General features: G+C 54.1%; 1 protein-coding gene across 8 annotated transcripts in view; it reads left to right on the top strand.

Annotated features, from left to right (window-relative positions):
- Positions 1-13,820, top strand: part of LOC123344212 (protein lava lamp) — a 42,715-nt gene that overhangs the window by 19,315 nt on the left and 9,580 nt on the right. For 7 of the 8 annotated variants that reach the window (XM_044980143.1, XM_044980140.1, XM_044980141.1 and 4 more), the window contains 11 exons: positions 25-121; positions 888-958; positions 1,662-1,725; positions 1,934-2,077; positions 3,448-3,527; positions 3,918-4,080; positions 4,962-5,003; positions 6,505-6,636; positions 7,548-7,621; positions 9,996-10,080; positions 13,141-13,306. In XM_044980143.1, the coding sequence (XP_044836078.1) occupies positions 25-121; positions 888-958; positions 1,662-1,725; positions 1,934-2,077; positions 3,448-3,527; positions 3,918-4,080; positions 4,962-5,003; positions 6,505-6,636; positions 7,548-7,621; positions 9,996-10,080; positions 13,141-13,306 (1,118 nt within the window). The remainder of the gene's footprint in view (positions 1-24; positions 122-887; positions 959-1,661; positions 1,726-1,933; positions 2,078-3,447; positions 3,528-3,917; positions 4,081-4,961; positions 5,004-6,504; positions 6,637-7,547; positions 7,622-9,995; positions 10,081-13,140; positions 13,307-13,820) is intronic. The other variant, XM_044980139.1, reaches the window with a different exon arrangement.

Below are 13,820 nucleotides of genomic sequence, written 5' to 3' on the forward strand. Positions count from 1 at the left end.
TTTACAACCCCTTTTATCCCCTAGCCTGAAGGAACAAAACAGAGACTTAATGAGACAGCTGAGGGAGCAGCAACAGGCCACCCAGCTGCTGCAGCTACAGCAAGAGCTGGCTACAAACACAGTAAGCAACAGAGAGATGTATGTGCCCTTTCCCTCCTCCGGGGAGAACTCCTAGATGCGTTGGTTCGAAGGCCAGAAGGGATCATTCTGATCAACCAGTCTGACCCCCCTCACCTAATAGCCAGTTGTTCTGCTACTCTCTCTCCCTCTCATCTCCCCCGTCCTGAACACAGTGTCCAATGGTACATCTGGGTGCCCACGGTGCTGCAGAGACACCAACCAACCCCTGCCTCCCTTTTATTTTCATCTCCCTGATGTACGCTGCATACAGTGTCATATCTCACTGCTTGATCCGGGGACATAAGTCACAGCCGTTAATCAGAGCAGGCTGGAATGAGGAGCAGAGTTCTGGCTGAAGCCCTGGCACTTCCCGTTTCATACTCCCTCTTTAACATCTGACCCAGTCATAGCAAAACAGGTTGATGGCTGTTCAGGGCAGCTCCACAAGCCATGGTTCAGCCTCAGCACCACTGTAGGGGATGAAAGAGGTCTTTGGTTAAATACAGGCTGCTGTTCTGGCCAGTTCCAAGCCTGGGGGCAGGTGGGTTCTGGGGAGGTGAATGATTGGTTGATAACAAAGATGGAACCAAGCAAAGGACATTATGGACTCACTGTGATAGATCCTAGCTCTCCATGTGCCACCCACCCCCCAAACACACAAAAGGAAGGCAGTTGCTTTGGGGTAGGTGGGGAAGGTGCCAGATCGGAAATAAGGGAAGCCAACACCTCAGGTTACTTGAAAAACATCTTATATTTGTTCCTTCCAGTCTGTACCAGGATCAGGCTCAGAGAGGACTTCAGAACAAGAGGCCCTTTACAAAGAGATCCAGGAAACCCAGTGAGTTCTTGCATCTCCTGTCATGCTACAGAACTACTAGATTGATTGGCTGGGAAGTCACTGGCAGGTGACGAGAGGGAGATTTCTTGCTTGGAAGATAGTAGGGAACAGCTGTTCTTGTTAATTGAATGGTTCATCCATCATCCTGTTGGAGGCAGTTACAAGCCAGAACTTCCCTGTTGTATAAAACCATAGGAAGACTCTAACAGTGAGAGATCTTGGGTCCCTCAATGCTACCCACCAGGCCAGAAGTGTAGGGTGATGGGCTGTCTAGTCAATGCAGGCATCTGCCTCTTCTCCAGGCTCCTGGAGACCTAATTAATTCCTGCTGATCATAGAGTTGCTGACTTTGGATCCTGGTGCTCACAGAGTTGACCAGACTTTCTTTTTAGGCTCCTGGGCCATGGTTTAGGACAGCCTCTTATTAACTGGCACACAAGTAGCAATCTACCCCCAGCTCTAACGTGTGAAATGCTGGCTCTCCTGAACCACTGAATTCAGCAGCAAAATTCCATTGGGTTGCCATAGCCCCAGTCTTTTTGGTTTGCCAAAGATCCTGTTTAAGACACTGGAGATTTATTGGTTTACTTCTTGGCTTCGTTCGTCCCTTTCTCAGATTGGCTTCCAGGGAGCCAAGCCCCACTGTGGAAATCTCTGGTTTCTCTGGAATATAACTGGGTTCCCTGCATTTGTTTCTTGTTAGTGACAGGATAAAGAGGCTGGAGAATGAAAAAGCTGAGATGAAGTCCGAAATCAGGAAGCTGAAGGTAGGAATGGCTTTCCTTGGCTCTGATCCCCCATCCATTCTTTTCCAGCTTTGAGATCTGCCGGGTGTGTTGTAACAATTGCCCGTTAGCCAGGGGCCAGCCATGCTGCTGTGATCCGCGTGCACTGGTGTCCCACCAAGCATGGCTTTCAGGGAGGGTGGGCATCGGGAAGGTTCATACACATCATGCTTTCTTCCCCCTCTGGCAGCTGGACGGCGCTTCCATCCTGCGGATTGAACTGGACGCCTGTAAGCAGGAGCTGGAGCTGGAAAAGAGCCGCAGTCAGGCTCTGAATGGCAAAGTGCAGCTGCTGCAGTCCCGGTGCTGGGACAGTGCTACTCCACCACATGAGGTCAGTACCATTCTAGGTTTCCCCGGAGTAGAGCTGGGTGGTGTACCTACATCTGTGTCATGATCCCTATTGAGCTATTTTCTATTGCTTGGTGCTGGAACCTCCGTAATTCTCAAGTGACAGCACGGTGACTCCATAGCGATTTCATTGTACGTTTAAATACCCTGCATTTTAATTGTGCTCCTCAGCCCTTATAGCATCCAGCCCACATGGGGCTGATCCAGCTGTGTCTCTGAACTGGCCTGGAACCTTAGTACCCCATGACCACTGTTGCTTTTCCACCTGTTCTGTTCAGTGTTTGTACTGGAGCAGCGCAGAGTGTGTGCATATCTGTGCTTTGAATTTTGGCCTGCACTCTCTGCTTAGCTACCAGTCAGGTGACGGTAACAGGATTCAAACTCAGCCCTTACTGCTCTGACTACAGAAGCCTCTGTCTGTTGAGCTAAAGAGATAACACTGTTCATTCAGCAGGTAGAAAGGACTGTTACAGACATGCCAACTCATCCTTCCCTGGTAGAGGGCAATGGTACATATGCTAGTATATCAGACCCTGTCTGACTTAGGCCCCAATCCTGCAATAAACTCCATAGTCACAGATCTTCCTGCCCCTGCCTACTGCACAAGCCTGTGGTAGCAGATCCTGATTCTCATAGACTCATAGACTTTAAGGTCAGAAGGGACCATTATGATCATCTAGTCTGACCTCGTGCACAATGCAGGCCATAGAATCTCACCCACCCAATCCTGTAACAAACCCCTAATCTATGTCTGAGTTATTGAAGTCCTCAAATTGTGGTTTGAAGACCTCAAGCTGCAGAGAATCCTCCAGCAAGGGACCTGTGCCCCATGCTGCAGAGGAAGGCGAGATCAGGGCTTTAACCACTTCCTGGAAGTGATCATCTGGCCTAGAAATGCCATGGAAATTGGGCCCTGCAGTGTCCCTGTCCAGTCTGGCTCTAGCTGTGAGTTGCAGATACCCTAAGAACGCATCTGAAGAATTAACAGATACTTAACAATAGTAGCCAAGAAGCCAGGGCTTGTGACTAAAGCACAACCCCAACAGTCAGGATACCTGGGTTCTGTTCCTGTCTCATTCACTGACTTGCTCTGTGACCGTGGGGAAGTCGTGGCACTTCTTTGTGCCTCAGTTTCCTTTCTGGTAAACTGAGGTTAATGATACTGACCAACCCCACTGGGGAACAGTGGGGCTTTGAGGTCACTGGCTGGGAGGTGATGTTGATGTGTTTCCGCTGCAGTGGGAGTCCAGATTCAGCCATCTCTTTGTAGAGGACAAGGTGTGAGCTGTGTGCCAGGGAGCAACAGGTCTGAGATGCTGTTGCTTAGGTGACATCTCTGTGTGTATTTTCCAGCAGATCAAGTTCCCAGCAGCCTCCAATACCACAGCAACATCTGGCTTAGAGATGGATGGTCCTGTGTCCTCTCCAGGAAGGTGAGCACCACAGCATGGTTTGTGAGTCCATCAGTCCCATCCTGCATGCTGCCCTGACATACCTATACTCACTATGCTACATATCCAGCAGCACGTCTGACTGTCTTACCCACCCCATTCTCCAGGCAGCATGTTACCCATGGCCAGCCTTGCGGGATGGCCATCCTGCAGCCTGAAAAGGGGAATGGGAAAAGGGAGACCTGGAAGGAAAGTGAACATGGATCAGACTTTTATCTGTGTGTGGGCTCTTAAAGTGATGATCGCAGCCCCTGGGGGAGTTGGAGGACATCCTAGACAATGCTGTAGAGCAGAATGAAGGTCCTTCCAGGGACTCTGCTGAAATGAGGACCGTGTCCACTGATGGTGAACGGTGTCTGCTTTGTATCTCAGTTCTCAGATTTCCAGTCCTCAAGGAGAATCATTGGCCATGGAGAGCCCCCAGAGCTTGATGGCCTCAGGGGGCCTGTCTGAGGTGGAGAGCCTGAAGCAGAAGCTCCAGAGGGAGACTGCATCTCGGCAGGAAAAGGAGGCGCTGATCTGGACTCTGAGAGAGGTGCGGGCTGGATGTGTACTTTACAGCTTTTGTGTGTAGACACATAGGAGGTGATGGAGGGGGAGGGTAGGAATCCGAGAGTGCTGCAGAGGACAGGATGGGTATCATGGAGTGTGATACCTTCTCTTTGGTCCCTTCCTGCTGATGAGTGCCTCCTAGGGAAGAGTCTCTGGGCCAGATTCTACTGTTACACCAGGGTGAATCCACAGACAGTGGAGTTGCTCTGGGCTCATACTGGCTAATGGAGAGCACAGTCTGTTCCCATGCGGCTAAGGAACTTCTCCTAACTATGGGGTTTAGGGGGTTCTGCAGAGCCCAGTGACAGGAAACTAGGAGTGAGACACTGGGCAGATGATAGTTACACAAAGGAAATACAGAGATCCCCACTGTGGGGATGTGCCAGGAGCAGTCCAGTCTCAGGGCATGGTGGGGATGAATATGTGCATCCCTGTGGGGGATGCCAAGAGATGAGGACATGTGAAAACGAACCACGCAACTTCCAGGAGAAGAAAGTCCCCGCAGGCAGACCTGGGAACAGCATGAGGAGGGTGCAGAGGAAGAGAATGGGCAGGGTTCGCTTGTCTACACTAGGGGGCAGGGTTCAAACTAAGATACACAATAAGATACTATTTGCGTAGCTGAAGTCAAAGTATCTTAGTTTGACTTACCTGGCCGTCCTCACGGCGGCGAGTCAACTGCCGCGGCACCCCCATCGACTGCGCTTACTCCTCCTGCCGAGATGGAGTACGGGCGTCGATTAGCGGATCGATTTATCGCGTCCAGATGAGACGCAATAAATCGATCCCTGATACATCGAACACTACCCACCAATGCGGTGGGTAGTATAGCCGTACCCTCAATCTCCTTTCTTTTACTGCTAGGAATTAGAAGAACTGAAACTTAAGCAGCCAGGAGACATCAAGGTGAGAGGATCTACCCTGACGTCTTAACACTTAGAGTGACTTGGTACAAGGTACAACTGCAGCCGTGCCAGTGGCGTTCAGTAACTCATCTTGGCAGGGGTGGCCTGCAGGCTCTCAGAGCAGCCAGTTCTAGGGGCCTGATGCCCCAGCTGAACGAAGCACTTACGCATGTGCTTGATTTAAATCCAGTGGAGTTGCGTAGATTTACACCGGCTGAGGATCTGGCCCTGGAGCATTTTGTCCTTGGTCTGTTGTTTTCCTTACTCTGAAATAAACAAGCACTTGTTTTGCTCTGTGAGTCTGGCAGAAATGTGGTGCTCAGCTTGAGGCTGTTATCTGCTCCTCAATACTGTGGTCTCTGAGCACCTTGTCATCTTCAATATATTGCTCTTCCCAGCCCCCTGTGTGGTAGGGCAGTGCTGTTACCCCGTCGTATAGCTGGGGCGCAGAGAGGCTGAGTGATGTGCCCAGGGTCACACCAGAAGGTCTATGCTAGAATAAGGAATTGATCCCAGCTCTTTCAAGTCCTAACCACTGGCTGACCCTTCCTCTCCAATGGGGAAGAATGACAGGGTCCTGGGGAATGGAAGGTGTTGAAATAAATGGAAAATATTATTAGATGAATATAGTCGCTGCTAACCCAAGAACATGGTGACACTGGCCATAATAATCACACCCAGTGTAGAGCCTCCCTCTGTTTCCCAACAAGCCAGGAAATATGCAGAAGGCTTGAGAGGGGCTTGATCCTGGAACAAGCTGCGTCCACGTTTCTCTCTGTCAGGAATACGCTGCATTTCAAGGGTCTGAGTGTTATTCCGTGTGGCACACAGCTTCCTTCCCACAAGAGTCCAGCGTTTAGGCCACCATTTGGTTGAGCATTTTGGACTCTGACCTTCCAAGAGGCAGCATGCAGGCCCAGGAGATCTCAGTGTAGGAGCAAGGCCAGTACATTTGGGCGGGTCTCGGACTCAGCCCTGGGAACTTTTGGGAGAGTTCTAAGAGGGTCAAAGGTTTTGCTTGGACATGAATTCCATGGCTGGTCCATGCCTGGCACTGTGTCAGGACCCATGGACAGTTTGTGGGTGAGATACCCATCCTCACCTTCCACTGGCATCACTTCTCCTGGGTGTTGGCATGTAATGAGTATTGTTGAGAACTAAGGTGACCCATTGACAATACTCCATAGGCTCACGCTGGCTTTTGTGGACATCTGTAGCAACACCTGAAGTTGGTTGCGTCCCACAGCCGGGGCTGGTGTAGGATCTGGTGTGCGGCAATATCTGCTGCGTGACCGTGGCTAGAACAGCCTGTTGAGATCAGGGAATGCGTCTGGTTTTATATTACATCCATTTCTAAAGTACCCATCGCTGTCGTATCTGGAAGCTCTTTCATAAATGTGCTTGGAAATGGAATACCCCCGAATGGCGTCTGACTCTCTGCTCCTCTTGCACAGCTTATTGGCAGAGGGGTCCAATGCCAATTTTTCTCTCTCATGCTTCAGGCCTCCCTGGAGGAAGTAGACACAGAGTTAGTGCTGGTCCGAGAAGAGCTGCAGAAGGTTTGGGACATGCTGAAAACACGTGATACCGCACTGGAAGAACAACACCTGGAGTTAGAATCAGCAAGGAGCCAGGTACCAAACTTGTCTGAACGTCCTGCAGACATGCTGGGTTATTATACTATTATTTGTATTAGGGTACTCAGCTGAGATCAAGGCCCTGTTGTGCTAGGCACTGTACAAACACAGAGGATATGTCTACACTGCAATCAGGAGGTGTGATTGCAGCATGCCTGAGCTAGCTTGGATGGAGCCACTCACTAAAAATAGCAGTGTAGCCTTGGCAGTGGTGGTACAGGCTGCCTTAGTCCTTAACTGATCAGGACTGTACACAGGCTGCAATTACATCTCCCAATTGCAGTGTAGACACAGCCAGAGTGAGAGACTTCCCCTGATCTAAAAAGCATCCAGTCAAAATAGACAAGCCAGACAAAGGATGGGATGGGAAGGGAAGTGACTTGCACATGGTCACTCCATTGACCAACCTGGTCTCCCGAGTCCCAGGCCAATTTCTGTCCATGGAACCAGGCTGCCTCTCCCCTCAGACGGACTCATCTCAAAGTAGTGTGTGTTTCTGTGCCTGTACGTGTCCGTTGGTTGGATCAGCTCCCTTAGTGGTTCCCCAGAGTTCACTGCACATGCCTGGCAGGTGGCCGGATTAGTCCCTGGCTGTTTGTGGAGATCTACCTCAACCCCAGTCTGAGCTGCCCTACACCCTTCTCTTGGACGTTAGCAAATTAGATTCACCACCAAAGAGCCCTACTCTGGTGTCAGTCAGGGGTGACTCCATGAGATAAGAATACAGCCCAGAACCAGCCATTGTAGTGCCTGTGAATAAGGAACACAGAGCTTGTCTGGGCTAGCTCCTCATCTGGGGTAACTCAAATAGCCCTTGCGTAAGTAGCTAGCAGACAGCAGGTGCGGCTGATGATGAAGTAGGTGACTTCACTGAGTAATTCTAACCTGCATCCTCTGTCTGTTGCCAGTACACTGAATGCAGCTCAGAGAAGCTGAGACTGGAACAACTCGTCGCCTCTCTGGAGCACCAGCTGGCGGAGAGGTACGGAGCTAGCAGGGATTCAGTCCTAGGGCAGTACTGAGCTGTGGGTGCTCCATATGCTGCCCCCGTTAAGGAAACCCGAGGGGAGGCTGCGCTGTCTCCACTGCATGGCACAACTCCCCTGCCGTGTAACTTTAAAAGGTATGGGCCAGAATCATCCCTGGTGTGACTCCAATGGAGCTGCACCAGGAATGAGCCTGGCCCTGTCTGTGAATGGAACAGCCATGGCAGGCTCCCACCGAGACCTGCAACGTGATGAGGTGGTGAGTGCAAACCCAGTAGACCTGTCCCCTCTAACATGGCTCCAGGTAGACCAAAGCTCTGCTCCACTAGCCTTTGGGACATCCCATGGGGACACGCCGCCCCCATGTGGAAAGTGGAGATGCACGTGGGAAAGAAACGGTGTATTGCTTCTCAGGTGGGCATTTCCGTGCCTCTGCCTGGCTGCTGCAGTCACCTCATTTATAGCAGTGGCAGCAGAGAGGGCCCAATGCCAGGGACGGTGACGTACAAAGAGATCCGGGTCCAGCATTCCGGAAGAGGGAGGCAGTTTGGGTCGAGAGTTTTGGTTCATACCCATCTCCAGCAAACTCTTGTCTCTGTTGCGTTGAACCCCGCTCTGGCCACCAGAGAGAGGGATTGCACTAGTTAATAAAGGGAAACGTTTCTGTTGGGCACGTGTCAGAAACTATCTAGATGCCGCAATGTGTGGCAGCTAGCATTGCCTGCCCCACAGTCAGCCCTGGGAATGCCAAGCACCAGGCATGTGAGAGGCACTCCTGGCTCTGGAGGCAAGTTCTCTTTAGACCCACAAGCCAAAAGCTAGAGCTGGATCATATCCCTAAGACGTTCACCAGCTGGGGTCAGCACAGCCGGATCCCGAGCCACCTCTAGTACAGTGATAACGTAGGTAGCTGCAGCTGAGTCATCTATCGGGGCCCAGGCGCCCATCCTGTGCCAGGAGGGTGGTTTGTTAAAAACCTGGTTATAAAGCAAGCCCTTCCACTGTGGCGTGAAGGCTGCCACAGGCGGGTTCTGGTAGGCTCCCCACATGGAAGCCCTGTGCTGGGAGAGCAACTGAGAACCAGTGCGTACCTGCAGAGCTTAACTGCTGCGCTAGGGTGGAGCTGGGCCCCAGGTCTTCCAGAGCAGAAGAGATGGGAACTGGTGGGAGCCCTTGGAACTAGATTGATAGGGCCCCTTTCAGCCAGAAGAGCCAGGCTGAGGGCTGGATGGTGGCCCCATGTTAGGAGTGGGATGGGCCAGGGAGAGGGGGAGGTAGGGTGACCAGATGTCCCAATTTTATAGGGACAGTACTGATTTTTGGAGCTTTTTCTTACATAGGCACCTATTACCCCCCACCCCCGACCCAATTTTTCACACTTGTTATCCAGTCACCCTAGGGGGAGGAGCAAACTAGGCCCTGCCCCTTTGGGAGAGGATAGCACCAGCCATGGCACTAGATCCTTGCACTGGCCTGGGTCATGCTGTGCAGTGGGGAAAGCTGTGGGAGAGGGGCCAGGGATGGGCTTTCCCTGCAAGATGCCCCTCACAAAGTGTCATCCTGACTTTTCCATCAGGCTCCTCTCTCCACCTTTAGTGTGGGGAGGCTCCCTAGGGATCTGCTGAAGGCCCCTGTGTCTCTCTACTGGCTTCAGGATACTTCAGCTTTCTCTGCTCCTGGGAGAGCTGAACTGCCAGCACTTCCCTCTTCTGGAAACCCCCTCTAGCCTGGGTGGCTCCAGGCTGGACTAACTCTCCTGCATAATCCCTGTAAGTTTCTAAGGGGAGCATTAGCTCCACCCCTGTCTACCCACCCCTCTCCACATGCCCTGCCTGGGTTGAGGGACAGGGCAGGGATGCTGCTGCAGGAGTGGCTGATGTTCTCCCGTTGCTCACAGGACCTGTGCACGGGGAGTCCTTCTGTGCACTGATCTCTGGGGCACAATCTGACCCCCCGAGCACAGAGTCTCGTGGTGTGCAGCCCCCCATGCAGCCTCTTCCTCCCTTGCTACCTACACCATAGTCTGGCCCTGCATGTGCATGGGCTCATGTTACCCACCTCTGTTTAACAGGGAGCAGGTTGGTTACCAGTGGGAGGAGCCCCCCCTTAAAGGATCTCAAGCTCCCTGCTTGGGGCTCCGCTCAATGCTCTGGAGCCATGAAGCCATATGGGACCATGTGGAGCTGTGACGAGAGCAGCATGAGTTACATGCGACTGGAGCCTCTCGAGACAGGACAGACCCCCCAGATCCATGGTCACAGACTTTGCAGCATAAAAGATGGTGCAACAGTGCAGAGGGGTCGAGGGGGGGTGGGTGGAGGCTCTTCCAGACAACAGCAGTTTCACTAAAGGAGGGACTTGTGTCCACAGAGAACAGGCCTTGAGGCACCTTCAACAAGCAAGTGAGATGGAAAAAACCAAGCTGGAGATTCAAGCCTCTTCATTAGAGCTGAAGGTAATGCCTGAGAAAGCTGTGTGTCCGTGTGTCTCCTCCATGCCAGGGCACTCCAAGGAAAGGCTCATATGATTTTGTGTGGGGGTGTCACTAAATTCACACTGTGATCGTAACACAGCTAGGGCCAAATCTTCCTTTGCAGCTCCATCTTACCCCATTCGCACAACAGCCTCACACTATGGCCAGGACTTTCCAGAGGACTCTGCAGGTTGGATTTTTGGGTGCCTGGGCCTGACAAGTGGGGCCAGATTTCCAAAAGAATCCAGCAGCCAGTATGCAGCCAAGAACACATGGCCCTGATTCTGAACAGCGCACTGGGGAAATCTGTTCAGAACCTCAATCCTCTGGAACATCATGGCCATTGCGTGAAGCTCTTGGGATGATGATAGAGGACGGTGGATAAGGAAAAGTTATTTACTTATTCCCATAATACAAGAACTAGGGGTCACCAAATGAAATTAATAGGCAGCAGGTTTAAAACAAATAAAAGGAAGTTCTTCTTCACGCAGCGCACAGTCAACTTGTGGAACTCCTTACCTGAGGAGGTTGTGAAGGCTAGGACTATAACAATGTTTAAAAGGGGACTGGATAAATTCATGGTGGCTAAGTCCATAAATGGCTATTAGCCAGGATGGGTAAGAATGGTGTCCCTAGCCTCTGTTCGTCAGAGGATGGAGATGGATGGCAGGAGAGAGATCACTTGATCATTGCCTGTTAGGTTCACTCCCTCAGGGGCACCTGGCATTGGCCACTGTCGGTAGACAGATACTGGGCTAGATGGACCTTTGGTCTAACCCGGTACGGCCGTTCTTATGTTCTTATGTTCTTATGACAGGGCTGGAGAGAACTTCTTGTGCTGGAGACTAGCCTTTGTGCAGCAGCACAGGTGTGTCCTAGGCCTATGTCTCCTCTAGTCTGCCCCATCTCCATGACAGCCCTGGGCAAGTTAATCCAAATTGTCTAGCTGCCCTAACACTCCCCGGCTGCTACTACTTGTTACATGGAGCGGGGAGGATACTGGGGCAGGTTGCGGATGGGGAAGGATACCCGGGCAGGCTGGGGAGTGGTTGGGGGGAAGGATACCCAGGCGGGCTGGGGAGTGGTTGGGGCAGCGAGGATACCCGGGCAGGCTAGGGAGTGGTTGGAGGGAAGGATACCAGGACGGGCTGGGGAGTGGTGGTGGGGGAAGAATACCCGGGCAGGCTGGGGAGTGGTTGGGGGGAAGGATACCCGGGCAGGCTGGGGAGCAGTTGGGTGGGGAGGATACCCAGGCAGGCTGGGGAGCGGTTGGGGGGAAGGGGGGAAGGATACCCGGGCAGGCTGGGGAGAAGGATACCAGGACGGGCTGGGGAGTGGTTGGCGGGGTAGGGGGGAAGGATACCCGGGCAGGCTGGGGAGTGGTTGGGGGGGTAGCAGGGCAGGCTGGGGAGGGGGAAGGATACCCGAGCAGGCTGGGGAGTGGTGGGGGAGGATACCCAGGCAGGCTGGGGAGCGGTTGGGGCAGGGAGGATACCCGGGCAGGCTAGGGAGTGGTTGGAGGGAAGGATACCAGGATGGGCTGGGGAGTGGAGGTGGGGGAAGGATACCCGGGCAGGCTGGGGAGCAGTTGGGGGGGGAGGATACCCAGGCAGGCTGGGGAGCAGTTGGGGGGAAGGATACCCGGGCAGGCTGGGGAGCGGTTGGGGGGGATACCCGGGCAGGCTGGGGAGCAGTTGCGGGGGAGGATACCCGGGCAGGCTGGGGAGTGGTTGGGGGGAAGGATACCCGGGCAGGCTGGGGAGCGGTTGGGGGGAAGGATACCCGGGCAGGCTGGGGAGCGGTCGTGGGGGAGGATACCTGGGCAGGCTGGGGAGCGGTGGGGGGGGAAGGATACCCGGGCAGGCTGGGGAGTGGGGGGGGATACCCGGGCAGGCTGGGGAGCAGTTGGGGGGAAGGATACCCGGGCAGGCTGGGGAGCGGTTGGGGGGAAGGATACCCGGGCAGGCTGGGGAGCGGTTGGGGGGAAGGATACCCGGGCAGGCTGGGGAGCGGTTGGGGGGAAGGATACCCGGGCAGGCTGGGGAGCGGTAGCGGGGGAGGATACCCGGGCAGGCTGGGGAGCGGTTGGGGGGGAGGGATACCCGGGCGGGCTGGGGAGCGGTCGTGGGGGAGGATACCTGGGCAGGCTGGGGAGCAGCTGGGGGGAAGGATACCCGGGCAGGCTGGGGAGCGGTTGGCGGGGAGGATACCCGGGCAGGCTGGGGAGCAGCTGGGGGGAAGGATACCCGGGCAGGCTGGGGAGCGGTCGCGGGGGAGGATACCCGGGCAGGCTGGGGAGCGGTCGCGGGGGAGGATACCCGAGCAGGCTGGGGAGCGGTTGGGGGGGAAGGATACCCGGGCAGGCTGGGGAGCGGTTGGGGGGAAGGATACCCGGGCAGGCTGGGGAGCGGTTAGTAGTGTGACGCAAGAGAGCTAATTAGCACTGACGGTGGGTATGAATCCGTGGAGATGCTCTCTGCACTCGCCATCCCTTCCCAACATCTAGTAGGCTGGAGTGAATCACCGCCGATGAAGAGCGAGGATGATGTGGGATGTTATCGCAGGGGGGCTGGATGGCTCAGAAGACTGAGGCTGAGCTGTGGAGCCACCGGTTCAAATCCAGCCCCTCTCCTTGGGCTCTTAAAGCTGGTGGCGGGTTGGCAGCCCCCATGAAAGGAGATTGTGGTTTTGGCCTGGTTCCTAGGGGAGGGAGGTGTCTGCATTTAAAACCCCACCCCCACTACCAGCACAGCGGACAAGGATCAAAAGGGCCACAGAGACTGAACTCCCCACTCCTCCTTGTGGGGCTCCCACTAGGTCACGACAGAGGCACATTTGCAGGGTGGTGGAGGAAAGCTGGTGTGGCTGCTGCCTGTGCGGTACCTATGGGCAGAGGGCATCGCTCTCCTGTTCCAATAGGTTACACTAGCCCTTATGCCAGAAGCTCTGTCCCACTGAGTCTGTAGCTGTCTCAGTGACTGGCCCATGCACAGGTCACACTTTTAAATGCTCCTGTCTGACTCCCCTTTGCATCCTGACTAGCTGGCAGAAGTGGAGGTCCTGAAAGACGACGCCCACCGACACAACCAGGCATCAGGCCCCCCAGAGGTACAGAACTGGGGCCCCAGGCAGGGCCGTGCCAGCCACTCCCAGGGGAAGTGCTCCCGGTGCGATGCTTTTCTGGCCCAGCTGAACAAGATGATTCAAAGTAAGGGCTCCTCCCTGTAAGTGAAAGCTGCTCTGACTTCCGTGGGGTTAGGAGGCTCAGTTCATCAGCGTTTGCAGAGGGCTTGGAGATCCCTGATGGCAGGTGCTGGAGAATCACTAACCGGACACTGAGTTCCTTCTTACACAAGTGTGGTGACAGTCACCTGCTGGTCCATTCTTTCTCCCTTCCCTACATGGTCACCCCTAGTCTAATGTCCTCTGCTGGTTTGACTTGCTCTGCAGGGGCAGTGGTGGCGCCTTGGTCGCTCCTGGTCTCTCCCTTTGGCACAACAGTTCAGTTTCCAGAGGACTCAGATACTTTGACTGAAGTCTTGGGCTTAATCTAGGGGGAGCTGGGTGAAGTTCTCTGGCCTGGCACATGCAGGAGGTCAGACCAGATGATCTGATAGCTCCTCCTGGCTGTTAATTCTATTGGCACCCTGGACCTGAGCATGATGCTTAGCAGCAAGGCTCTTTTTTTGGGGGTGGACAAGGCATTTGCTGCCTGGGGAGTG

The sequence above is a fragment of the Mauremys mutica genome, chromosome 11, assembly GCF_020497125.1.
Source record: "Mauremys mutica isolate MM-2020 ecotype Southern chromosome 11, ASM2049712v1, whole genome shotgun sequence".
NCBI classification, from domain to species: domain Eukaryota; kingdom Metazoa; phylum Chordata; order Testudines; family Geoemydidae; genus Mauremys; species Mauremys mutica.